General features: G+C 39.8%; 2 protein-coding genes across 6 annotated transcripts in view; one reads left to right on the forward strand and one right to left on the reverse strand.

The window, feature by feature from the left end:
* ADCY5 (adenylate cyclase 5) overlaps window positions 1-3,721 on the forward strand; it is a 205,485-nt gene extending 201,764 nt beyond the window's left edge. The window contains exon 21 of the mRNA XM_019290188.2: window positions 1,155-3,721. Coding sequence (XP_019145733.2) covers window positions 1,155-1,283 — 129 coding nt within the window. The 3' untranslated portion in view covers window positions 1,284-3,721. The remainder of the gene's footprint in view (window positions 1-1,154) is intronic.
* A 2,278-nt stretch (window positions 3,722-5,999) lies between these two features.
* Window positions 6,000-27,368, reverse strand: SEC22A (SEC22 homolog A, vesicle trafficking protein). Of its 5 annotated transcripts, none has more exons than XM_039554626.1 (8): window positions 27,287-27,368; window positions 23,637-23,868; window positions 21,968-22,171; window positions 20,531-20,694; window positions 19,273-19,452; window positions 14,548-14,666; window positions 11,814-11,879; window positions 6,000-8,370 (listed from the first exon to the last, which is right to left on the reverse strand). In XM_039554626.1, the coding sequence occupies exons 3-8, from the start codon at window positions 22,147-22,149 to the stop codon at window positions 8,170-8,172; spliced, it is 912 nt and encodes a 303-aa protein (XP_039410560.1). In that variant the 5' UTR covers window positions 22,150-22,171; window positions 23,637-23,868; window positions 27,287-27,368; the 3' UTR covers window positions 6,000-8,169. The 5 variants fall into 5 exon arrangements, with proteins under 5 accessions (XP_039410560.1, XP_039410559.1, XP_010405358.2 ...); XM_039554625.1 differs by having other exon boundaries at window positions 6,771-8,370; window positions 19,258-19,452; XM_010407056.4 differs by lacking the exon at window positions 27,287-27,368 and adding an exon at window positions 26,796-27,019 and having other exon boundaries at window positions 6,771-8,370; window positions 19,258-19,452.
* Window positions 27,369-27,645: the final 277 nt, after the last annotated feature.

Consider the following 27,645-nt stretch of genomic DNA (forward strand, 5'->3'; position numbering starts at 1 on the left):
TTAGTTCTGTGTGGAAGAGCTGAGCTGAGCTGAGCTTCCTTCCCCGTGTGCCTCACTGGCGCTGAGCACAGTCCTGTCTGATCCCTGCTCACATGTGCTGCTCAGCTGTGTGTGGTGGTTGTTTCATTTTCCAAGGGCCTGATTCAGATATGTACTTCTGTAATTCACTTTGCTGCTCACTGTGCCATGTGTGGTGTGAGGCCAGCAAGGGTCCAGGCATCAGCAGAATGGGGATACACAACAGAGAAAGAGGATTGTTTAAGGGGTTAATGGGACCTGTCTGATAATCACACATCTCCTTGGCCTTCAGACGTGACCTTTCCAGTGATTCAATTCCACTGTTCTGCTTTTGCTGAGCCAATGTCCACAGTAACAGAATGTCATTCCTTGGGAAAATACTGAAGGGTTATAAAAATAGAGCAGCTGATGTAAAGCCCAAGAGGGGCAGCCACGCTGTTTCCTTGCCTGTCAGTTAATTGCATTGTTATTTATGCATCACTCTTTAAGCTTCCCTATGAGATGGTCTGTAAAGACACCTGAAAAAGGATGAGAAAATACATTGCAATAAATAAATATCTCAGGAAATCTGGTCTTTAAACTTCTGTTGTTCTGCAGCACAAGTGATTATTTTTGACTAGCATCTGCAGAGACATTTGGATACTGGTTAGAGTATTCCATTTGATCAGTTCTCTCCCATTGCCCACTACCTTCTCCTTCATAAAAACAACCCCTTTCTAAGCTGTACATCCACTGTGTAACTTCTACGCAATTTTTGAGGATTCTTTTAGTAAGTTTGACCTGTTTTCCTACTGCCACTCCAGTGATACAATGAATGCATCTGAGTAGACTGAACTACTGGTGTGTTTTTAAAAATGCAACTAATTTGTTACACTTTATTCAGTGACCTCCTTAAAAGCAGTTTTCCCAGTTGTGACGTGTGTGTGACATCTCTACTTTCTCAGGTTCTAATGGTTGTGTTTGTTCAGCAACTTGTGCCAACATTTCAGTTAGTGACTGACGTGCAAATGTTGATTGACTTAAGAAACAAAACAGTTGATCCTACTTTAATTTTGTCCATCAATTCCTCCAAAAGCAGATGGAAAGACTGTGTGGAAGACATGGCAAGCATCCATTTACTCTCGTTTATTCTGCAGGTAACCACGGACATGTACCAGGTTTTGGCAGCCAACAACTACCAGCTGGAGTATCGAGGGGTCATAAAGGTCAAAGGGAAAGGAGAAATGACCACCTACTTTCTAAATGAAGGGCCTCCAATTAGTTAGCAGCAACTGCAGCACCACACAAAGATGGATTTTGCATTACCCAGGATTGTGAATCGGAGAATAATTTTTTGGCAGTGAAGCTGAACATGTGGCTCGGTTGAATTTTCACCCCATGACTCTAGAGCTGGTATCAGCAAATTCTTTGGCCACCCATCGTGAAAGGCAAGAGAAAGAAACCACCTTGGAGTTGCTCCTGGCTGAGTGCTAAGTTGACCAAAGATGTGCACTACAGAGTTCACAGATAAGACATGAATTCGGCATTTTTTAAAAAGGCTGCTACCACAGGATGGCATAAGAAGCTATTTAAATATTTATTGACGCAACACAACATTTACTTGGTTGAAGGAATGTATGATTCACTACAAAGCATTATTTTGGAATGGATTTGCACTCCCATAATGTTTCCATCCCATACTGCCAGCTATTTGAAGTGTACCACTGTGCTTTTATTAGCTGTTTTGAATGGGCTTTCAAAACTGACACCCACTGTTGCAGCACACAAAAAGGCCTTTTAGAAGGGCATTGGTAATGTTTTAGTGTGAAAAGACATTATAGCCTCGACCCCCTCTTTTCCCTTCTTCTCCATTGCTAAATGACTGCTCTTCTGAGTGGGGCTGGCACACCTGATGAAGGGGAAGATCAAGATAAAGGAAGATGGCTCTACAACCATATTTATTAAAAAGTCGTCTGTGCTCTTCTTTGGTATCTATCAGTTTACATGGGAAAGACTAGGTGTAAACAAGAGACACTTTGTGGGGGGAGCTCCCCTGAAATTTGTTGTGGGTTTTTTTGTATTTTTTATTTTGTAATATTGAAAACATGGAGATCTAACAGATATACCAAATTCTATATTTTGTAAATTATATATAAATTAGAAGGCAGGCTGTCCACACCGAGGTGTGGGGGGAGGTGTATATAACCTGTAGACTTCTGTGTAATTTTTTTCTGCGTAATACTCTGAACACAGACTTGGCAGTTTTCAGATTATCACTATACAATCAACCAACAACAAACAGGTGAGTTTCCAGGCTGAATCATGCATTTTAAAATGAAAATCCAGAAAAATCTACAACCCCAAAGAAGAGGAAAAACCCGCGGTAGTCACAGAGTTGTTCCATGCAGCATTCCAGCGGAGGGTGGCAGCTTCCCAATGGAAACGGGACCTTTGAGTTTTAGCTGCTGAGACGGTATCAAACATGTCAAAAAGAGCTCTAACCTAATCTTCTAACTCTTAACAGGAGCTCTTATGAGAAAAGGAAAAAAAGCTCATTTGAACTTTTATTTTAAAAAAATAATTTTTCATAGATGGTCTTAATAGAATCCTGCTGAGCTGAGAGTTGTCTGACATTGTAACTGCCATGTGATTACAAGGAACTATGTGCTGCAGCATCGAGTTGACTTTCCTGTAGTAAGCACTTATTTAAACTGATTCACAGATTTTCAATTTTCAGGAATTAGGTGATCTTCAAAAAAAATTATGATGGCAAGTGTGTATATGAGCTGGTCGACCTTAAAATAGTGACACTGATACTGTGTTGGGCATCTTTATCACTAGTGGGGGGGTTTCTGAATAGTTCACTGTTACCATTTATGTACCTTTTTTAACTATTAAAGAAAAATCCCTTGGTATTTTATTAAAAAAAGAAAATAATTTTAAAAAAGCTATATTTTTTATATTCTATGAGGGGAAAGTTTTGATATTGAATTTGGCTAGCACTAAAAATTACTCCAGTCTTTTGACATTTAATAAACTTGTTTTCCACTCTTCTCAGGGCAGAATTATTGTAGTACTCACAGCATAATGATTGCACTATGGTGGTGGCAATTTCTTTTTTTCATACTCGACAATGAGAATAAGTGAAAATCCATGGACCTGTCTTAATTAATTTGCTCTATTGCTAAGCATGACCCAAGCATTAAGCCATTTAAACATGAGCTTAAATGGCATCGCCCCTTTCCTTCTCCCTTCCACTAGGAAACATCTCTGAAAAGTATAGTATATTGACTTCTGTAAAACTGCCAAGTCTGCCCTTGTACTATACTTTTGCTCCTTTACATCTTTCCTGGTTTGCAAAATACCTAAGTTGCATCACGCTGTTAAGCCTTTCTCCCCCTCCTCCACCTCCCATCCCCTTTGTCCCTCATTGAGTTTCATTATCTTCATGCCATACACTTGCTTTTAGGTTTGCTCTCTGCTTTCCGAAAGTCTGCAGTCTTCTTAACTTTTGATTCATCTTATGAAGTTGTGTTGTCAATGAAATTTCAAGTCCCCAGTATCTCTAGCTGTGATTGTTGACAGTGTGTCATGATCATTTCAAGGGGTATTCACACACTCTTTTACTCTGGATCTTGCAAAAATGGATACAGTTATGATTTCCCATGGAAATTGAAATCTATTTAAGTAATTTAACTATATTAAACACTGTTTCACTGGTAAAGTGTCTCTGTTTTATTTTAGCTGCATCTGGCTGGTGGGATCAGATGTAAGTTGTGTAGGAGATGCTGGATCTGCAAGTAGAAAAATCCAGGTCTTGTCTGGCACTGATGGATGCCCTGGTCCTTTGCACTGCCCAGTTATGGAGCCCCAAGGGCTTGGCTACACAGCAAACATCCCCTGGGTACTTCCTGTGCACCCACTGCCCCTGGAATCAGTGTCAGGGCAGCTGACAAACTATACTGGCATAATTGAACTGGTTAAATTTGTTTGTGTGTGTCCTACTAAAAAAAAGAAGTTTGTATTTTAAAATGCACATCACCTTTGCCAAAGAATTTCCCAGGTACCTCAGTACTTGTCCTCTCAAGGACACTGGAGGGACGCAGCACTGCTGCCAATGCAACGTTTTCAATCTTTACAGGTAAAAGTAAACACTACATGTAAGTGTACCAATTAACAGGAGCCTGAGGCAGAGCTGAGAAACAAAACCTTGCAGCTTCCAGCTGACTTCTTTTAGTTGAGAAGACATTACACAGGCAGCTAAAAACCAAATGCCCTATAATCTGTTATAGGTTAGGAGGGATTTTATGAGTGTACTGAGAACACAGCTGCAAAAACAGAAAGCCATGAAGTATTTAAGGTATCAGTCTTTACCAAAGTTGGTGGAGAACTAGTTAATACTTTCTATGCTCTCCTAAATAATCATACAAATGGCAGTTTAGGACATTGCCTGATGTAAGCAAATTTTTTTAACCATCTGGAAAAGGGTATTTCCCAGGGGAGGGAAGGCAGGAGTCTCCAATGCTGTGCCCCTCTCATTCCAATTACTGTACACAGACTGGCTGAATAGTTTTCCCCAAATGCATCTTTTTCCCACGCAGAAAGCATTTTGATGAATTTTGAGGTGTTTAGCCACTTATCCCCAACACAGATCTGGCTACATCAACTATCTGCCTGCACTTAATAAAATGATACATTTGGGACACGCTGAATTTCTGGTATATGTGTCCTTCACTGCAAATATCTCCGGCCTGGCTGTTTATGTGTTACACAACATCCACAGACACTACCACCTGGCCAAAAAGTATGCCCAGAGGCAAATATTTTCATTCCGTTAAGCTTCCCAACTGCTCCTCAGGGCACCATCACTTCCAGACTGAAGTTCAGGAGTTGTCAGAGAGAGCAAGCTTGGGATGCTGCTGGGAAAAGGGCAGCTCAGCTGTTTTAAGCTGAAAAAGCTCAATTTCCACGCTCTTGACCTCCTCTGTCCATGGCCTTTCAACTGAAGGAGCAAGTAGGCTTTGTGGAGGTGGTGAGGAAGACTGAAAAAAGTGAGTTTCAGGCAGGATGGGGGGCAGGAGCAGCAACATTTTCCTGCCATTTGGGGCTAGGTAGCTTCCCGTAAAAAGAAGAGTTATGTATTTTAATTTCTGTCCCGAGCACATCTCAGTCCTCGCCTGCCCTGCTCTGCAGTGCAGGTGAGGTGTCTGCACTGCTGGGGCCAGCGCTGTCCCTTGACTCCCGCTGGCAAAGGGGCTGGGGTGCCAGCTGGGGGTTACTGCAGCAGGAGAGCCCAGCACTGACACACTCGGAGGGGAGGCTGGGGCAGCATGGCCCTGGCATTCCAACAAAAAGCTCCATGGGACACCAGCTCGAGCGAGCTTCCCTGTAAGCAGCTGGCCCCAGAGATCTTTTAACACTGAATTTCAGATGCAAATAACTATTGCCATCTACTGGGAACAGCATTATATACATACCTTGTGTAAGTCAGGCAAGCCTTTGGTCATTCCCTCCTGAAAGCAAATACAGTGACACCTTATTCAAAGATAAATCTGCTATTGTGGATGTTGGATGAACCAATTCCAACCTTCAGGACATCTTCCTTTATAAATACAGCATGAAATGCGCTCTGCTTCTACTAAATCCCACAAAAAAATCGAGCAACCACAAATGGCCTTCTGCAACTCACATTGCAGTAAAGCCCATTATTCAAGAGCGTAATCAACGTCCCTGAGTTCACCTTCCTAAGTCTGGCAACTCAAGTACCCGTAAAATCAGCAGGGAAGCCCCTGCTTTGAGCGTTGAGTTTGTATAAGCAAAAAAGGAAATCCTGGGAATTTTCAATAAATTTTCACCACTAACCTGGCCTGCTGTATCTTGGTTCTCATCTCATACCAAATGTCAGCAAGTTCTAATATTACAGTCAAACTCAAACATGCCAAGAAGCCATGTTTTTAGCACCTAGTAATACCACGTAATGAAGAACAGTCATGCTCATTACCTTTTCATTGTGAAATGGGATTTTTATCAGTGCTATAAAAACAAGCAAACAAAACCCCAACTGTTTTCTGTTACACTGACAGTTGCATTTATTCATTATACCTGCTAATCAGCAATTAGTTTAATGCCAGCATAACTGGAATGGAATAATGGCTCCAGATGCTATGACAAAGGAAGTTTTCAATCCTTAAAAATCTATCTTTAGGATTAGCAGGAGGGGAAGGTGCTTCAGAGAAAACAAAACTCTCTGCCAACATATAAACTGAAGAAATGATGCAACAGAAAATTCTGTACATGCACAACAACCTGAGTTAAAAACTAAGCAGTACTTGAAGCATTCATGGTAGCTTCCTTCCCTATCAGTGGAGGTGAAAACAGAGGTATAAGGATTCTTCTAGACACTACAAGCAAAATAAAACCTGGTTTTATACTTAAAAGGTAATAGCTCTATCTTTTAATCTGATTTTAAATGGTAAAGGACTGCTCTTCACCTTTTCAGAATGGTGCACTGAATGCTAATACAAGCAACTCTTGGTGCTAAGCAAAGGCAGTTTGCTGCTCATGTTCATAAATTAAATGTGTTCTTCCCCAAGTAGGGAGGGAAGAGAATTAACTGCAAAGCACCAACCCTGGAGCCTGCACACCAAGGAGGCTCCAAGGGCTTCACCTCAGACAGCAGTCTGAGACACACCACTGCCCACTGCAGTTTAATTCTTCTTGGTTGCATTATGCACACTTTTCTTAACTAATACCCCATCTATTTAAAAAGAGAATAAGATAACCAGTTCCTTTATTCTTGGTCATAAAATCTGAGCCTAAACAACTTACTTAAAAACATAACATTTTGGTATGAAATGCCCAAGAAAATTTGCCTGGACCAACATTTTTTAGCACAGCAAAGCTCTAGCAATTCCCAGCAACACAAGAACATGGCAACATCCCTGCCATTAAGGCTTGATTACAACTTGTAGATAACCTACATCTATTTGTACATGATGAAACATCATAACTAACTGTCATATAAAAATAAAACCCCAGTGGAAGTGATGGTGGTACTCCATGGTTGGCTGGGTTTTACTGGTTGATTCACCAGCTTGAGGAGCATATGATGGTTCTCTCAAACATAAGTCTAGATCACAGAGGTTTTATGCCAGCACAAAAACACCCAACCCGTAAAGCCAGAAGAATCAACACAATCCCTGTATTTCTTGTTTAAGCTAATCAGACTGATTTATTATTTTCCTGTCAGCAGTTGTCTATCTCAGGTTTGAGCTAATTATTCATCCATTTCTGAAGGTAAGGAAGAACATATAAAAAGAAGAACAGTATTCCAACAAGTACAAGTCACTCCATTTACTCACCAATCCCTTCTCTTTCAACCCTTCCAAACACATGAAGCGTGCAGGAATCCTGAGTTAAGTGGCAGAACTTTTTGAATAATTACAAAAAATGAACCCTATCTACATAAATCAATTTCAAAGAATAATTCAAAGGAAATAATAAATGAAAACAATAAATGAACTTATAGCACAAGACAGAGTGCCACGGGTGAAGCTGATCCCCAGAAACTGAGTTTCCAGGTTACATTTTAAGAAAACATTCACATATATGTCAATGTGAAACAAAACATTCCAATATTTAGTAACTTACATATTCCACATCTAGTTTGCTAATATGCAATAGCATTATTATTACTTATTTAGCCTATTCCCTACTGCCTCACAAAGGCAAAACTGACCTTGGAAGTGAAAAGCTTTTATGATATGCGGAATATACTCTACACATTCCTCCATTAACATATAAACGTGGTTCCACATTATCATCAGATAATGTGATCATGTAATACCATCAGATAATTCCACATCAAATTATCTCCATGAATGAATGAAGCTTTTTTACGCCACCAGTCCTATTCTACATATATTTCACTGCATGGATATGCTTCACTTTCCTCCTCTAGTCCCATATTCTTTTGTGTCCTTTTCAAGAAAATAAAAAAATAATTTAAAAAAAGGTTCAACCACCAAGTGTAAAATGTCCACAAGCATCTTACATTGATTTATTAAAAAAAAAAAAAAGCCCCATTCAGACAGCTTCTTCTTTTGGAGAACAGCTTTACATTCCTGAGAGTAACTACTGGAAGAAGACTTGGTCTCAATGTTCCAGGACTTGTCAGACATTGTAATCAGGGGACTTCCCCTGGGGTTGTCGCAGTCGGATTTGTAAGGTAGAAAAAGCTCCCACAGTCACATGGAAGAAGAGCTGCCACAGGTTGCGCAGTTCATACAGGTACATGTTACACAGGCAGATCAACCCAAAAGTCAGGAAGGATTTGGCATTCCTCCAGCCTGTGTAGTACACAAACAGGTAACACTGTCAGGAAATAAAGAAATCAGGTTACCTCATGGAAGATAACTCCTACTGAAGAAACATATCTGGTCACTGAAAAACTACAGCCCAAACCAAGGAAAAGTCTGAATCAAACATGTAAGAACAGTATCAATTCAGCAGTCAGGAAGGGTGAAGAGCACCTGATATCAATACAAGGTTACATTTTGCTTGCATTAAACCCTCTCTGAGAACAGTTCTCTCATAATAATTAATTACAGGCTGCAATGAGTGGCCCATGACAAAAGAAAGTGGATGTTCCTGGTAATCTCTGGTCAAAATACACTCTGTTCTATTCAAGCAGTGGAGAAGGAACAAGACCCACCAAGTCTTCTTCAGAAAAGCAATGGGAAGGACAAGGACAACACCAGGGCCCCAGAGCTCAGCACAAGGCAATCCCTCAGATACCTCCCAGTGTCCTGCCAGGGATGATGCTGATGGTTACCTGGCAGGTGCAGAGGCCCACAGATGCAGACTGCCCTGCTTCAGCTGCTGCAACACTGATCACACTTGGAGAGAAATACAACCACTCTACTGTAATTCTACCACATTTTAGGGTCTGTTCTGCACACTGTGGTGTAACACAGGCTGTCAGTACTGCCCAGCTTCCTACTCAGCCTGCAGCCTATTGTAACTGGAAATGTGTTCAAGTCTCTTGCCTCAATTTTTATCTCTAAAAGGACACAGCTTTTACTCAGACATGATTTTTATTTCTTCTATTGTTTGAACTACTCCCTTAACTGCTAAAAAAAAAAAAAAAAAGCTTTGGCCCTCCCCTGCATTCAGGTCATTTCTGATGAGGGAAGTTTTTTCTAAGCTTTAAGGTAGATAACAACGGTACTTAGGCTTACTTGCTATTCCAAATCTGTTCCCAGTGGATTTATAACCATGGTCACACAGATTTAACAGCATCCATCATCAGATTATCTAAGTGCCACTTCTGTTCTTCCTGGGCATTTGCCATGCTTTATCAGTCAAAAAAACTCAATTTTCATTTTTCATGTTCCTCAAAAAAGGGCAACTGAACAGTGAAATTTATTGAGATCACTTTATATTCTACTTGAACTCTACCACTTTGTTATAAAGCATGCATTTCCACTGCAAGTGTGGCTGAGAGCAGCAAAGCTACTTGTGGCATCTGGATACCTAAATATTGTCAGAGAGGTGAGGACTGGCACTATCAGTAAGACTTGTATGTCCTTCCTCCAAAGCAAAGTAAAACTAGAGATGAATAATCTGCACGTTTCAGAATACAGACAGAATTCTTCTGAACCTGCTTGGTCATTTTGAGCAGAGTAAATGCAACCTACTTGTGCTGACAGTTTCACAAATCATATCTAAAAGAGCAATTAGTTGCTACTGGTATCTCAGCAATAAGAATTCAGATAATTTCCTAGTGTTGTCGCCTCCACTGACAATGTATGAACAAGTGTGACTGCTTCCAAGATTAAAATAAGAGTCAGGATACGCTTCATCAAAACGATTAATAAAGGCTTGAAAAAACAAATACTACAGCAGTTTAAAAATGTTACTGTAGCATGATGTTGCATGACTGTGAATTTTACTGAGGAACTGTTTCAAATTAATTCTGAAACATACCTTTCATTGGTCTAGGTCTGAACTACTGGATTTGCCCCTTACAGAACAAATGAAAAGGCCAAAAAAACAGTTAAAAGGCCAAAATGCTGCAGTTTTAATACCTTACTATAACAAGTCCTGTTACGGAACTCCTGAGGGTTGTTTTTCTACTACTAAAGGGAAGTGTTATCAAGGCAATTACTGAGCATGCTTTTATGGAGAAGGCTCCGCTGTGTGATTTCAAAGATGATTTTGATTTTTGATTTTTTTTTTTTAAATAAATGTTAAGAGATGACTGAAGGCTCAGCTCCTGTCCTGATGCTTTGCACTTCTGGTACAACTCAGTTTTTACTTTCCTCTTTACAAAAGACTAGAAACTATGACACAACACTAGACATGTCAGTGAGCCTAAAACATTCCATGTAAGTCCAATTCTTTTGCCTGCACACCTGGGTTATAATTAGCATTTCTTGGAAACTAGAGACACACTGCTGTGTTGTTATTAACTGAACGAGACAATACAGCACAATGGATGCCTGGTGGGTGAATGACAGTGAAATGTGCTGTCATGCAACACAGGGAATTAACGTCCTGAGCTCTTAACTGTAGCAAAAGAACATCAGAACATGCCAGAGAACCAATATCCCTCTTAATTCTGAAAACTGACCAATCACATATTGCAGGAATGATACCAGAGGCTGGGAAACAGAGTTTCAACAGGTGTATTTTGAATATTAATAAAAAGCCTGCATAGATTCTTTCTTTCAGACAGCTCTGTTCAAGGCAAACAGTAGAGGAAAGATACACATTGTCACATCTCAATGCACAGACATGAATACTTTATAAAGAATAAGGTTTCCAATTTAGGAGAGGAGGGAAAATGTGTATTTTTTACACAAAAAAAGAATGGAGGAGCTCCACCTTATTTGATATATGGAACAGACTGTTGGCATGGAAAATTAACACCAATCTAAATTATTTAAGGAAGAAGTTGATGGAAAGTCAGTAAGTGTTAAAGAACACAAGCTGCACTGTGACATTTTGCTAGAGATATATTGTAGAGAATGAAGACTACAGACAACCTGGACAAAAGACTGACTGAAAGGCATTTTTTTATTTTATTGTCTGACACTGTACTAAACACTGGCACACAGAAACAAGTAAAAACTGCATACTCCACATGTCCAATATTAAAAGTCAAAGTAACTACAACAGCAACTGAGCATGAGAGACATAGGTTAATGTAACAGCAGTGTCACTGAATGACAAATGCCAATGGGCACCATGATACCTTGTTATAAATTACAGAGGAAAGTCAAATTCAGATGCAGAAATGGAAAACTGACAGACATGAAAACTAAGGGGAAGTGTCAGGCAGAAGGAAAACATAGTGAAAAGTGGCCACAAGCTTTGAAAATGAAGGAGATGCACGTTAAGGTACCAAGTGAAGAAAATTACAGAGTGTAGTGCTTAGGTTTTACTGCATTTACTTCAAATCTGCCCAAAGGCAAGCAGCAGTAAGCTATTTATTCAGATGGTTAAGTCTACTTGAACTATGAAACTGTGACTTCAAGGAAAAAATATAACCTCCACTTCTCGTGACTTTAGAGATAATTATCTTAATTGTCTTAATCATCCAACTAGAGAAAAAATGCTGGCAAACAGAAGCTCTTTGTATCAATCTACTACTACATGATAGCTAATGATTAATGAAATAAAAAAGAGCAGAAATTATTTTTTATAATCACCCTATTCAAGTATCTGTGACATTTAAGAAAACACGATGACACTTATGCATGACTGGGTAATGTTTCTAAACTTTAGTGAATTATGCAAACAGAAGAACACACCTGGTACAAACAGGCTACCGTTCCAAGAAAAAATGCAATAACATAGCTGAAATCTTCACCTTCATTCTGCAAGAATAAAACAAAAAGCCATGTTTTACAATGTTTCAGTAAAATACCAGGCATTTACAGTATGAAAGTTATGAATTACTGCATGCTAAAATAGTTTCACATAGAGATTTATAATAATTCCTTTACCACAGTAAAATGAAAGTTAGGACTAACCAGTGCTTACTTACATGTCTGTGAACAAATCATGGTGATCTGGAGTCTGACCAAAATGTTTGTGCACACCAAAGAACTCCTGCCAAGATTTTCAAAAGCTTTAAAGAAGTCCAGCTCTAACACTGGACACTTACCTCCTCCAGATGCCTTTGAAAATTCAAGTCTAAACACTGGTAACTACCTTTAATAGCAACTTTGTAGAATTGTGCCTTCCTAAAGCTTCAGAAAATGGGAATGAGGTAACAGAAAGGATGCAAACTGGCCACTAGGGTGGGGTAAAACTCTACACACAAAACGAAGGCAGCTTTGTGCTCATGCAGTGAGAGTGAACAGCAGCACAGGAATTTATCAGAGACTCGGAAAATAATGCTTTCTTGAAGGAAAGATGGAAAAATTTACTTGAAGTGACAGGTTTTTCTACTATGTGTTTAGAAAACAAAACAAATCCTTTAACTTTTTCAAACAAATTGTTACAGTTCCTATAGAGAGCTGAACAGAGTAAATTTACATGCTCAGTGACTATTTTAACTGCATTTCTAACAAACATCTGCAACCACCAGAAACTTTCCCAAGAAAACAATGGGTACTCATGCAAATGTTCTTCCTTGAGAGCAAATACCACTTTGAGAAGACAGTGGTCCATTCACAAAGATGTTCAGTGTGAAGCATTTCCATCTCCAATGCTGACTAGGAAAAACTTTGCATGTCTGCACATAAAAATGACTTCCACAACACAGTAACTTCTATCCAGGACGTCTTTGCCCCAGTGCCACTGCATATCTGGTGGAGTACAGTTACAGATTGTAACAGAATTTTACTAACAGCCAAATAAAAACACTGATTATAAAGCAAACAGTAATTCAAAGAGATGCTTTTGAATGACTTCTCAGAACACGTTCCATTAACTGTGTTTTGGACTACTTCTCCCTAAACCTTGTGGATTTTTCTATAATAAAATTAATTAAGAGGAATTTTAATGGATTTTTAGTGTGCCTCATTTGTCAGAAATAAAAATTATCTTCCATCTGTACTGCAATCTATTACCTCCAGATGCAGTAACATAGAGAATAAAATTAACTGGATGTCCTGTCATCACTTAAATCGATTAATCTAACATTGGCATTCCTTTTAAAAAAATCAGCTGCAGAAAGGTAACAAAATAGTTTTAGCAACATCACACTAACTGACAGAAATCTGTTCAGTACTATTTGTACTTGGCCTAGAGACCAAGACTTACAAGGAGCAGCTGAGGAAACTGGGGCTGTTTAGCCTGAAGAAGAGGAGGCTCAGGAGAGAACTTACTGATCTCTGCAACTACCTTAAAAAGGACGCTGTAGCAAGGTGGGGGTGGGGCTCTTCTCCCAAGTAACATGGGGTAAGATGAGAGGAAACGGCCTCGTTGCACCAGGGGAAAAATTTCTTCACTGAAAGGGCTGTCAAGCTGCCCAGAGAAGTGGTTGAGTCACCATCCCTGAAGGAATTTAAAAGCTTTGTAGATGAGGCACTTTGGAACGTGGTTTAGTGAACTTGGCAGCACTGGGTTATGGTTGGACTCAGGTCTTTTCCAACCCAAATAACTATAAAGTCCAGATAAGTTTGAATAAAAGACTATCTATCAGTCAAGCAAGAGGATTACCATTTTCTTTCAGAAAACTTCCATGGGGCTTTTAGTTTCTATGTCTATCACCATAATAACAGCCATTAAATGGTAAGGAAATCTTTTTTTTTCTTTTTGTGGCAACACACATGAACTTTCTGTGCATGCCTGCAAGCACTACCAGCATATTCACCTGAATTGCTTGAAAGCATAAACCATTATTAGTGACACTGCAGCAGTTGTGAGAATACAACCAGCACAAGAAATGGAATAGAAAGAAACTGAAAGGCTACAGGGAGGGTCACAGTAGAGATTTTACAGAAAAAAATGGGTTTGGGAGACTTTGTTTGGTGACGGGGGGGTTGTTTGAGGAGGTGAGGGGAGTTTAGAAGAAATCACTTGACTATTTTCCAACACTGATCCTTTCAGCACACAATGAGAAATAAGGTTTATTTTAAAAAACTAAAAAAGTTCTCTAAAAAACGATTTTACAGAATCTGTTTAAAGATTCCCGCTCTCTGGACTTTTCAAAAACTGCCCCGATTTTCAAAGCTGTTCATCATTTCACTCAAGTGCTTTTAAATAGCATCTATAGAAATTAAACGCCTCATACCCTGGCATAAATTTAGAAAACAGAACATTATGTTCACATCCTCACTGCTACCAAGGTACCAGGGAAGGAGCTGGCCACCCACCTTCCACTGCTGTTGAAACTCACAGCCTTGATGAATGAGGCAGCACACTCAAGGAGGATGCACAGATCACAAACAATACAGGTTTCATAACAGAGGCCTGACCTCACAAACAGTACTTCTGAAATAAAACTGGCACGACTTAGTTCACATAGCATCTTCTAAAATGAAAATTGTGATTGCTATGATGCATAACTTTTAAATTTATAAACATGTACAATACCTGGAGAAGGCTTTCTATGGCATGGAAGCCACGGATTAAATTCAAAGCTCCACATAACAGACTAAGCACAAATGAAACAATCCCTGGCAGAGTCACAGGTTCCAGACGCTGATGAGGAGCTGCAAAGCAGATCACAAAAAGATATCAAAGGTCAAAGCAATGCCTTCAGAAATTCAGTAAAATAATAATGTCATTTTTCAGTGGCTTCTAGCTCAAGAGATCACTGAAGCAAACCACAAAATGTCAAGTTTTTTTCTAAAAAGACAAATCTTTCAGCACAAGGTTTAGCAAAAAGTAAACTTTCCTCCAGTTCACATATATAATTGTCTTGTTATATTTAGTCTTTATCTCAATATGTTCCATTTATTCAGTATGGTACTGATGGCTGCTCAAACAGGCCAGGAAATCAGTAGTAAAAGATGCACTTGCTAGTGAAATCTGTCCATAATTAGTAACCTGCTAAAAAGTCACGTACTTCAGAGCTTCTCTCAAAACCTCTACTCTTCTTTAACACAAATGCATTAGTGAGACATTGAGACTGATTTAGCTTGTTTGCTGAACAGAACATTTGAGGCAAAGCCATCACAGTCCCCTTCCTTAAAAAACAGTGAGTGCTACCAAAGACACACATGCAGAGACAGCTCTGAAACTTCCAGATTGTGCTTAGCCGCTTATAAGTAAAACACATTAAATTGAAACACTCTTTCTTTCCACGCACACCCGCTCTTTCAAGCTTATCTAGGGTCACAAGTATGTAACAACCACGTATGTTCCTCATTACTGTCCTTTTCCATAATGAATAACAGAAAGCAAATGTGAAAAAACAATGCAAAACTCTTAACAGTCTGGGCAACACTGGGAAAACAATGGGACTACTGAGCTGCACTCAAATCATTCTGTTCAAATCAACCAAGTGTAAAGATGTGAACAATGTGGTTAATGAACTGTAACATTAATAGAGAGAGGGGTGTCAATCCTGGTTGGTTGTATTGCACAGATCCAGGAAAAAGGTTTCTCTAACAGTTTATGAAGTTACGGAACCTAAAAAAACCCAACAAAAGCTATTTCACATTGATAAGCAGGCAGGGCTGTCTAATTATGAGTGTACAATAACACAAAAATAAAATACAGGATGAGTTCAGTTAATTCATTTGTGCTGAATTTAATAGTGTATAATTTAATAGTTGGGGTTTTTTTTAAACAAAGGCATAACCCACGTTTAACTTTGAGAGCTCACTGCTTTTCTAACTGTAGGGCACATTACTCCCAGTAATCACTCAGTTAAGGTTAGATATGCTAGATATGCTACTTGCATACCAAACCACTCTTTCTCAATGACTCCCAACTGGTTGTTTTGTTTTGGCTTTTTTTAAACCATCTCATCTAGAGAGTGGAAAAAGCTGAGGGTGTGTATGACTGTTTTTAGCCAAAAGTAATTCTATTCCATTAACTGGTGGATAAAATTAGTTCACTGCTCTCCACTCGCAGCTCTCCAGAAAATCTCCTTTTCCCCATGTATTGGGTAACTTAAAATCATCATGAGCTAAACCAGCATTTAAAACACCTCTCTGAGAACCATGGAGGGAAAAGGATCTGGTCAGCTAAATCAAGATGGTCTACGAAGGCTCTTAAAATACTAACTTCTCTCTTATTAAAATATGAAAAAAATCCAAAAAAATGTAAAGGACATTGTGCACCACTACTAATGTCATTAAACTCTCCAGAGACTGATAAATTTTAGTGTGACAATCAAAGCAACAAGGGTCATTTATACACAAAAAGATGAAGGCAAAACCAAAAGAATGAAGAAGGAATGTCAGAGAAGGCATGGTAAAGGACAATTGACTTTGAATTGGTACATCCATCAATCTTAGAAATATGGTAAGTGCTGTATCAAAAATTCTCAGTTCAAATAAAGCAGAAATTCTGAATTTAATGTTTACATTTAAATAAAAATTCAGGAAATTTACAGGACATGAGAAACTGCACTACTCATACGGATGTTTATTTCAAACTAAAATGTAAAAAAAAACCCCAAACCCAAAAGCATGGAGTATACCATCAGGCAAAAAAACCCTTCAATTTGACAAATGTTCCTTCACTGTAAAAAAGCTCAGAAAATAGTAATTTTATCCTAATCTGAAACATCACACATCAGCATGCTGTGACCCTATTTCGAATGCCTGCCAACACCTACATGTACCTTTGAGGCAAGATTCCATCCATAATCTGCACACTTTATGCTTCCCACATGCAGAATTACCCCTACTCCTCACTGCAGTGCATAACTCTCTGAGGGAAAAGGCCTGCTGCTGCAAGCACTCTGCCAACACAGGAGGCCTGGACACCATACCCTGGCTACACATCCAGTTACAGTGTGAGCAAGTAAGAGCCACTGCTTCCCCACCGCCCCAAACTAATGCCTCCAACTCTGCCATTCTGCATAACAAAACGAGATTTGCATCCACCTAACTTCCTACCTCTGCATGCTCTCCAACTTCATTTAACACAGTTCACTTATAGCAAGTCCTACTTTTTAACAGCACAGCATATTCAGGAAATTCCACTAGGCAAAACATATCCTTTTGTGAGAATCTGTCCTTAGAGCAAAAGGAGAAACTTGGAAGTCTAGCCAACTGAGTGGGCAGCAAACATGCAGGGAAAGTTCTTTTCAAGGGTGGAGAGAAGTGTTGAATGTAAAGAACTACAAAACTATTAGCAGACTTGCTAAAAAAGACTGTTATTCAATAGCATCTAAAATGTGAAGAGCTGAAGAAGGAGCAAAGTGCCAACCTCTCATAACGTACAGCCCTTTGATGGTGAGTTTCTACAGCAACTCAAGGAAGGAAGTGGATAACTGAACAGAGATCTATGGAATTCAGAGGAAGAAGAAAGTTAAAAACAACTGAAAGAGAAACAGAAGAAAATCGACATGGAAAGAAAAGAGGAAAACAGAACTACTTCTGTAAGAAGTTGTAGAGAGGTAAGTAAAAAAAAATTAGAAGATCACCTGGAAATTATTCTCAAATCTTCATTTTTAGTAAAAAGGGAAATGGTCCCTGTGTGTTTTAATTTAGGCCTATATTACCTTCCAACACTCTTACTCAAAAAAATGATGAAAATCACATCTCCCACTACAAGGACAACTTTTAAGAGACAGCCAATTTTGACACAGGCTGAGTTCTCTCATGCTTACTGCTTTTTCTCTTCACAGTTGCAGGAAGTTCGAATCTAGACAATTTTCAGAGCTAACCAGCTGCCACTTCTGCTACCATAACCTTTTCCACAAAGCAGGATTACACCAGAACAGTAGGAGTAAACAACAATGTAAGAAGCAAAAGTGGCAAAAGAGTGGTATCACAGCATTACATACCTTTCAAAAGAGCCCACACATGTAAAAAGATGACAAAGGTATGTACAGCGCTTAAATGATTCCATTCTTTTAAACAATTTAAACACCTTCACACTTTTCCTTTATTAATCTTTCTGAATCTAACTCTAATACTGTTAAATTGCAAATACAGAGATTGTAAGCTATTTCTACACTGTCTCATAGCACCTGGAATTCTCAGAATCAGGGCCCCAGAGTATGAACAGGGCACCCTACTGATTTTGTCTGGTTTTCATCTTCCATAGAAAGCAGTTTTCAATCTTCTAGAGTAATCCTTATGAGTAAGTACGTAATAAGAATAATATACAGGCAAAGAGATCCTATTAATACATACATATACATAAACTGCACAAAATCTCATTTATTACAACATTGTTTAGATGTTTAGATTTACAATTGCAATTCTATGATTTATGATTGCACCCTGACACTGTCAAGTGAACAGCATCAATGTGTGCCTTCTCAGAATAATTTAGACACAGAGGTACTTTTGGGAAAAAAAAAGGGAAATACATTAACTAATTAAAATCAACACTTCCTTCCATTATATTTATGATTTTGCTTCACTAAACTTGGAGAACTGAAATCAGATGATGTCAGTTTCACATGTGGAGTCCATGTACCAGTGCAAGGATTTGGCATTTTCTTTCTGTCCTGCTGGGAAACATCTGAGGGTTGGCCTCAAACCAATTCAGAAGATTCACTTAATAGCACAAACCTTTAACCCAGCTCAACCCTGCAATTCCACATTTAACTCCTACATGAAATAAATGAAATTCGTTTAAAAAAATTAACAACTGCTTAAATGAAATTGGCAGTTTTGTACAAAATTGCAATTCTTAACATGGTACACAGGGCACTCATTTTAGACAGTGCATCTTTTAGCCAGCAGAGCTCTTTGGATTTTCACCATTGCAAAGGCTTCCAACAGAGATGCTTCTCCCTCCAGCTGCTCTAACTCCTGACACTGTCCTCAGCTTATGACAACACTGAGTCTTACTGGACAGAAACAATAAAAATTTTCAGAAATCTTAGAAGGTCAGAAAAAGATCATCTTCTTGTGAAGTGCTCATCTTCATTTGCAGGGATTTTTTCCTTCAATAAAGCCATACACTTAAGAAACCCATTTCTCCCTCTGAGTGCCTTGGGAAAGTAAGCATTTGGAACAGGGGATAAAACAGACGTCTGAGCTAAAATACACATTAGGTCATTCCAGCTTTACGTTTTAGAAACATGAAAAAAAGCTTTTTTAAGAAAAACAATGAATTTTGTTGCATCTGTCTCATTTAAGGATACAACTACAGAAGCCTGGAACTTACCTGCAGATATCTTACCAGTATTCTTATACTCCCCCACAGATATATGTGAAAAGCCGTTGGCTGAACCAAGTTCTGACACAGAAATTTGGTACGGTGGTCTCAGTTTGATTTCTGTCTGCATATCAGCAAGATTCATCTTTGTTGACAAAGAACGTGTGTTGTTGTATCTCTGTTTGGTCCTCTGAATGAAATTATCTGTGCAAAATTTAAAATAAAAAAGTGGGGTTTTGTTAATTACGTAATCCAGAACCATGCATCTTTTCAGTTCACAAATTGAAATATATTGTTTGAAATATTTGTATTTATCTTGGATTTTAAACACTATTTCTGTTTTGCGCCTAATACATCATGGGTTATTTAATTCTGCAGTTCAAAAAAAATTAAGCTCTAAAAATATAATTACATAGTAACTGTGAATAAACTAATGACTTTTCATTGCATGAGACCAAATGCATTTCTAATACAATGGATTTACTGCCTTATTCTAGCTTTTCTGTTAGTTTAGTAAATATCCTTATGAAAAAATTATGTTGTGGAAGAAAAAAAGTGTTCATAGAAATTTTCAAAAGGAGGACAATAATGTTATATAGAAATTGTCAACAACTGACTGACTGAACTATAGACAGAAATTAACCAACTGGAATATCCTTCCCCCATGTTTCTAAAATTGTTGTTCTTCTTGCTCTAATGTGTTTTATAAGAATATCCAATTACAGTAATTTCTAATATATAGTACTAAAGCAACATAAATTAATGGAATTCATAACAGCTGTTACCTGGTATACATGAGATGCATTTGGAGTCTGAAGATTAAATGCTTCCCTACATGTTAGACAAATAAAAATTTCTCCCTTTCATGTATTGAAGAAAAGGTAGCATAGCTACGAGCTAACATGAAACTGAGAAATTTCACTTGAGAAATTTCTGAAGCTCAATGACTTCACAGGTTAAGTATTTCAACAGGTATGAAGTCAAACAACTCCTAGTAATATTATCTAGAAGACGAACTCCAGAGTTGGTCACACAAGGCTTAAACCAAAACCTACTGGAATGAACAGAAGTAAGTTTGGACAAAACACTAGTAGCCTAATTTAATGCCCCCAGAAGAATTTCTTTATTGACTCTAACAGGAGTTAAATCAGATTCTAAATCCACCTGAAACAGAGCTATAAACTGCTTTGGACATTTTTTTTGTGTGTGCATTAAGTTGCATCTATTTAAATACTCATTTGTCTTAGTATGAGAATGAAGGGGGGAAAAGTCAGATCCTTACCAAACTCTATGAAACAGTACGGTCTGATAGCAGTATTTGTCTTCATCATGTTGTAGGTAGTGATGAACTCCTTCTGAAGCTCATCCAGGAAACAGAAAGCCAGGACACTGGGATAATTTTCAGTGCACAACATCATATAGCTTACTCCCAGAGAACTTATAAAGCTAGAATTGAGAAAACATATTCAAAATTTCAAATTTAAATCCAGTGAATTAACTGCTTCTCTAGTCTGATCTCATATTCTATAATCAGAAAAACAAAAACTTATCTGGGGCAGCAAAGGAATAAATGTTTACTGAAAAGTCCAACACTATTCTAGAAGAAAAACAAGTTACTTTTACGTGATGTTTTACTTGAACACCACAATGTAGAATCATGTAAGAAGCTGTATTACACACATGTGAAAGAGAAAACAATAAAGCTTTTAAGGATGCAGAAACACAGCAGGTTTGTCCCATAACAGCTTTACACTCATCTCAAATGTACAATATCTGAGCTGGTACAGCCCAAAAATGCAAAACCTTATTATCAGATTGGGGGGGTAGGGCTGTTGGTTCTTTCTAGAACATGGGAAGAAATAAAACTGCTCTGCAGAATGCAGAATTAATAATTCTCAAAAGATAGTTGCAAGGACAACCAGAGATGGCAAATATGAAATCAGAAAAGGACAGTTTTCAATATACATATTATTCCCTGTTGGATTTAGGCTATTCATTAGCGTTTTCATCAGGTTTTCATGATACATTCAAATATCTTCAAAATCTTGCTGAATAACTTACAGTATTAAAACTAATCAAAGACAAAAGTAGTAAAAACTATCCTGATGAAGCCTTACATCTCATTCTTAAAAGTTTATCAGTTTACAGGCCAACTACAGTTGGCCTGCTTAAAAAAAAAAAAAAAAGACTGAAACAATTTAGTCCAATCTGGGCCTTAATCCAAGAAATGATGGAAACTCACATATCCCAATGGGAGATGGAGAGGGCTCACCAGGATCATTCTAGGATCATTCACGTGGTACACTTTCCACCACTGTAACTTCTACATGGTTACTAGAGGCTAAGATGAAATTACTCACCTCATTTAAAACATCTAAATTAGAATCAGAATTAAGGTCAGCTAAAGTGTAAGTGAACTATAACCAATAAAATGTTTCTTCCAAATATCTAATCCAAACCTATTCTTTCAATGTAAAGCCACTCTTCCTATGATGTTGTCCTACGATTTGGTGCCCTTGTAAAGGAACTTCCATGGAAGTTTGTGTCGGTTCAAATCTTCCTACAATTTCTCAGTTTTGAATCAGTTCTAAATTTCTGCTACATAAATAGTGCCAAGAATCTTATTCTGATTAAACGTTTCTAATGTGAACTGTTAACTTTTTAACTTACAGACACACATCACCCAGGATGTTGCAAATACACAAATTAGAAGCCTTACTTTATATTATACTGTCCAGTTTTCAGAGTACATCTGTCAGGAAGCTGAGAAAGTTTTTTTGAGAGCATTTTAAAATATTTTCTACATTCTTGCATTCCCGTGCTCTGGTCATAATCAGTAGATGCAGACAGTGGGAGTCCATCCCTCACACGGACCACAGAGGCAGATAAAATCATAGACATTGCCAACAGAGTTAATGACAACCTGCAACAAAACACATCAGGAGGAACCAGAATTAAGGTAAAAGCAGAAACAACAAAGTCAACTGTGATGAATCAAACTTCTCAAGCTGTACACTGGGTTCAGGCTTCAACTGGGGCACAGTGAGGATTTTCAACTATAACTCAGACTAGTCTTAACTGAACAGGACCTATTAATCTACACAAGCCACGAAACAGTTCTTCAAACCTTACATTAAATCAAAACATTCAAAAGTTTAGCTAGAGAAGTATTAAAACAAGGATTACTTATCTGCTAAGCATCAGTACACAAATTTTTTCTCCTACAAGTGGGCGAACTGCTAGAATTTATATGAAGCCAAAAGCAAACACTTCCTCAGCTCTTAACACTGCTCAGCAGACTCCTACCATATACTACACCTATCACTTCAGACACTATGAAAAAATATTTTTGCCTCCCTCGGATGATGGTACTCAAGTTCCATACAGTCACAAACTGCAAAAGGAAACAGATTTCTGGATACAGCTGAAATATGCTTTTGTGTGTGATACTGACATGTTTACAGCACCTTTCAAACTATGACGTTAAGGGTGCTTTACAAGCCTCAGCAGCTGAAGGACTGTATTCTCGCAAGTCAGAAATCCAAAATTTTCCCAAAAAATCACTGCCTCTTCACAAAAGAGAGGAAATAGCTGGTTTTTTAACCTGAACTCTAAACTTCTCTATTTCCCACTCCCCAAAGGTTATATATCCATTAGAATACTTAATGAATAATCAACAACATTCAGGTTTTTCAAGGTTATTTACTCCTCAGAGAAAAAGAGGCATATAATAATTTAAGCACTGAAAATGTGTTGTCATTTTCAGTTTAATAAATTCAGCTTCATCAGCAGTCAAACTTCAACCTCCTTTGAGAGCCATCACATTAGCTGAATAAATTCCAAGTTAATACCCTCGTATTTTACTTGTACAGCACATCAGACTTCCCCAAAGCTGTAACAGCAGTGGAAGCCACTGTTAACTGCAGTCTGATGAATACCTTGGGGCTTTTATCAGGTGCTCTTGTTATTTCAGCACTTCACTAGAGAATTCCCTCCTGAACAAAGTGCTTCCATCAGCTGGACACAGAAACAGAAAACAACCCCTACTCCAAGACTTCCTCTAGATAGGCCTGCTGGCATGAAGCATTCAAGAAACTAAACCCACAGTTCTAGAAACTTTTACCTATCTCTGAGTTCATGCACGCATTCCCAGAAGGACGATGCACACAGACTCATTTTCTTAACTATGCTGATAACCATATAACCAAGGCAGAAGCTCAAGAGCACGACAAAATTGCAGAGGAGCTTAAAACTGTAATGGTTCTCTGACAATAACCACCTTTACTGCTTGGAACTCAATCCTGACAGGGACTTGTGGGAGCTGTATCAATATAAACAAAAGAGCAATGATGCAATAGCAAAGTTTAAATACCCCTTCATTAACTTACTTGCACAAAATGTAATTTCATGGATCTGCATTTCCTCTGATGAAACAAATAACTTTTTTAGCACCTAACATGAAGAAAGGAATGTAGCTCCATGTCCTGTTTCAGGAAAAGGCAGTGAATAGGACTGCACTGCAGGAGAAACCCAGAATCCCGTAGCCAGATCTCAGAAGCAAAAATATTATTCTGTTCACTTTTTAAATGATCTCGATGGTTAATGTTCATGTTGAGCTATCTGATGAGATAAGAACAAACAGAAAAAGTTAGTAAATAGATTTACTGGCTAACAACATTCCTCAGCTCTTTTTGTGAGGGCATACATATTGGAAAGGCCTGAACATAGCCAAGGGAGATTACTCAAAAGATACTCAAAGAAAAAGAAAACTAGAATAACATGGATATTAAAATGTTTCTGTGTTCTTTAAGAGAAGTTCAGGAAGTCCCATCACTTGAGGCACTTAAAATGGGAAAGCAAGTTATTTGTCTCCACAATACAGGAGTAACTCAGGTTTACACAACCTTTGACTCTGAATCCCATCATTCACCTCATCCACTGTTTAATTAATCCATAATCTCCTCTGCTCAGAACACTTCAGGAATGTAACACAGAACAACCACAGCTGTATTTCCAAAGCATTAAGGTTTTCAGTGCTCAATCTCATCACAGTTGCTTTGCTCCTACAACTAAGGACAAAGAACATCAATACCACTAAGAACAGCATGTATGCACACACAACAGACAAAGCAAATGATAAAGACGTCTTTAGAGGTGTTCTTCCAACTTTTATGTCTATTCTGTGTGTAAATAAATATTTGCATAAATCTTGAACAAAACTTTCTTCAAGACTCCTACTTATATTCAGAGAAATGCAGGCTCTATAACAGAAGATAAGCCTCAATTGAAACCTGCCAATTCTCTTAATATACTACGAAATCACACAAGGTAGAAATTGTGTTGAGCTGAAGATCTTAACACCAGTCAGGTTTTGTTACCATCATCTTAAAAACCCACCCAGTGAAAATACGAACTTTTTCCTCAGCTTCCCAACAGCAAAATCAGAAAGCTATCTAATAACCAAAGTTAATAAAAGAAAATTACTTCGTTTGGAAGATCATATGTATGTCAAGAGATGTATAATACACATACTGCAACAGAACATTCAGCCTTACCTGAAAAAGTATTAACAAAGAAAAAAAGTTTACTAAATCTACTTTACCCAGCTCTCAAAACAATACAGCTTTTACACAAGGAGCCAAGTGGTAAATTTGATATGCACATATAGATTTAGAGATAGAAGAAAGATAAGACCTATCCCTAGATGTCTTTTTTAAACATCAAGCTTCAAAGCTGCATGAAGTAGTTCACCAAATCATTACAAATTTCATATGTTTTCCTCCAAAAAATTCTATATCCCTCCATCACCTGAAGATGAGAAAAGACTGCATTTCCAGTACAAATGGTCTATAAATCTATTACAGGTGTAAGGAAATGAACAGGGGTTGGGTTCACTGTCCCATTCCATGACAGAATTGTGGAATAACAAATCCAGCCAGCAGGTGTTTGGCTCACAGGTATCACAGAGGGTCCCTCCCAAAACATGTCACCAGCCAGTGGAACCCCATGTCACAGGCTGTTGTCTGTGCTACAATGTTATGTGATTTTAAGAGGCAACTGGAAAAGTTCACAGAAAAACTACCAGGGGTACTAAAACCAAATCACAACCCTTTGCTCAGCGGGATTCTGACCCCCACACAAACACCAACAGAGAGAGTACATCACAGAAGCACTACTCCACGTTTGCATTATTCTTGTTTCCCTTAGTTAGTATCTACTTCTGCCCCACCTTTATTAATTTCCCCTTACAACCCTTCACAGCCCTTCCTGCAAATGAGGACTGGGAGAACTCGTGGAAAAGAGGAGCATGGAGAAATCTGGCCACAGACAGGTAAGAGTCAGCAGAGTGGCTACTGCTCTGTTACTTCACCTTCCCTAGAGCTGTCCAACTCCTCATGCACATGTCAGCATCCACGGTTTCACAACTAGGAATTAGCACATGTGCCTGGTTTCATTTTCTACCATGAATGAGAAACCTCAGGTGATGGAAACCAGAGCCTGTTTCACTGTACTTTTTTTTTAAGACATATTCAATTATCATGTTGCTTATTGCTGTGTTAAGATGGTATTTGATCCTGAAGCAGCATCTAGAAAAGTCCTAGGAACACTGAAAACGGAAAGTGGAACATTCCAGCCTTTTGTAACAAATTGGTTCTAACTTGTGAACTGACAGTTAATTGCTTTACATCTATCTGACATAGTCTTGTAACACTTTTGACAAGTGTTTGAAAGTGACCTGTGACTATGATTTGTTCAGAACACTTCACCTTAAAAAAGTCTAGCTTTCTCAAAATTCTGAGCAGATCTAGTGTGATGGCAAGCTTACCCTCCTGCACCTGACACCCTTCAGCACCAACTTAATCACAGCATTTCTTGCTGGGGTATCTGCCACTCATGAAAACCTTCTATAAAATATAAAATTGGGAAGTAGGTGCAAGCTGCACTCCTGTCCAACACAGAATGAAAACAAAACTTCTGTGTTTAGCTCAAGTGTGCCTAATACTGTTGGACAATTTATTGTCCCCACTTCTGAGGGTTGTGACAGCTGCATTGCACAAGCAGGAGCCAGAATTTTTTCACTCTACAGCATACTTCAGAAATTCGTGTTACAAACTGGAGCAGTACATAAGGACACAACAAATAAAGCTACTTTGACATCATCAGGTATGATGAGACAAGGCAATAATCCTAAACCACGAGTCAATATAATCCTTTCCATAAAGCCAGGGGGAGAGAGATCTCAGAGGCAAAACCAAGATTCACAAAATCAATTAGGCTGGAAAAGACCTCTGAGATCTTCGAGTCCAACCTGTGACTGGACACCACCATGTCACCAGCCACCACTAAGTGCCACGTCCAGTCTTTCCTGAACAGGTGGCTCCAGGCACAGTGACTCCACCACCTCCTTGGCATCCCAATCCAACACATAATCACCCTTTCTAAAGAAATTCCTCCTAACGTCCAAACAATTCTGAAAAACTAAGGAAACGGAACAAGCTGCATCCCAAAGTTTGGGAGCCGGACCCTTTCACCTACCACCTACTTACGTGGCAGCTCCGACACGACCATCTGCAGCCGCAGCAGAAGCGCTGACTCAGTGGTCACTGACTTAGGCGGATCCGCACCGCCCCAGGTCACAAAACTCCTGCAGAGCCTGGAGAGCGGCGGAGACCCCTACACACAGCGGGCTCCTGCTGCCAAGCGGCACTTGCAAGGACCCCGAGCGGCCCTCGCTGCCTCCCGAGCCCGCCCTGCCCGTGGCAGCGGTGCTGCCGCCGCCACTACCACCACCCCCCGTGACGGCGGCGGCGCCCCGCGCCCACCGCGGCTGAGGCGCGAACGCAGCCGGCCCCGAGGCTCCGCGGCCGGGCCTGGGGCCGGCAGGGGAGAGCAGGCGGGAGGGGAGGGGAGCGGAGGTGAGGGGAGGCGAGGCCGCGGCGCGGGCAGGGCCGGGGGGAGGGAGGCGGCGGCGGCCGCGGGTCCCGCCCCGCCCGCGCCCCTCAGGGCGCCGGCCCCGCGCGGGGGGCGCGAGCCGTACCTGGGCAGCGGGGCGGCGGCGCGCGGGTCCCGCCGGGCATTGTGGGAGCGGACACGTCCGCGCGCACCGCAGCGCCCTCGCGCGTTGCGGCCGCGCCGCTGCGGGGCGGGGCCGCCCTGAGGGGCCTCCGGGAGCTCCCGGCGCCGTCGGGGCCCGGGGCCGGCCAGCCCCGCTATCGGCCCCGCTATCGGCCCCGCTGTCGGCCCCGCTGTCGGCCCCGCTGTCGGCCCGCGGAGCCTGCGCAGCTGCGGTGGAGGATGCGGGGCGGCTCCGGGGCCGCTGTGTACGAAGGGGACGCCGCTTCCGCACGGTGCCGGCGCCTCTGTGCCCCTGTCCCTGCCGTGCAGGGATCCCGGACG

Source organism: Corvus cornix, chromosome 7, assembly GCF_000738735.6.
Source record: "Corvus cornix cornix isolate S_Up_H32 chromosome 7, ASM73873v5, whole genome shotgun sequence".
Lineage (NCBI taxonomy): Eukaryota > Metazoa > Chordata > Aves > Passeriformes > Corvidae > Corvus > Corvus cornix.

Excerpts from the sequence above, each read along its gene's own strand:
- SEC22A (XM_039554625.1), bottom strand. The coding sequence starts at position 22,149 with ATGTCTATGATTTTATCTGCCTCTGTGGTCCGTGTGAGGGATGGACTC. Across the intron at positions 20,695-21,967 it reads ACTGGACAGTATAATATAAA|CTTTATAAGTTCTCTGGGAG; the intron begins GTAAGGCTTCTA and ends TCTCAATTCTAG. Across the intron at positions 19,453-20,530 it reads GTACTGTTTCATAGAGTTTG|ATAATTTCATTCAGAGGACC; the intron begins GTAAGGATCTGA and ends AATTTTGCACAG.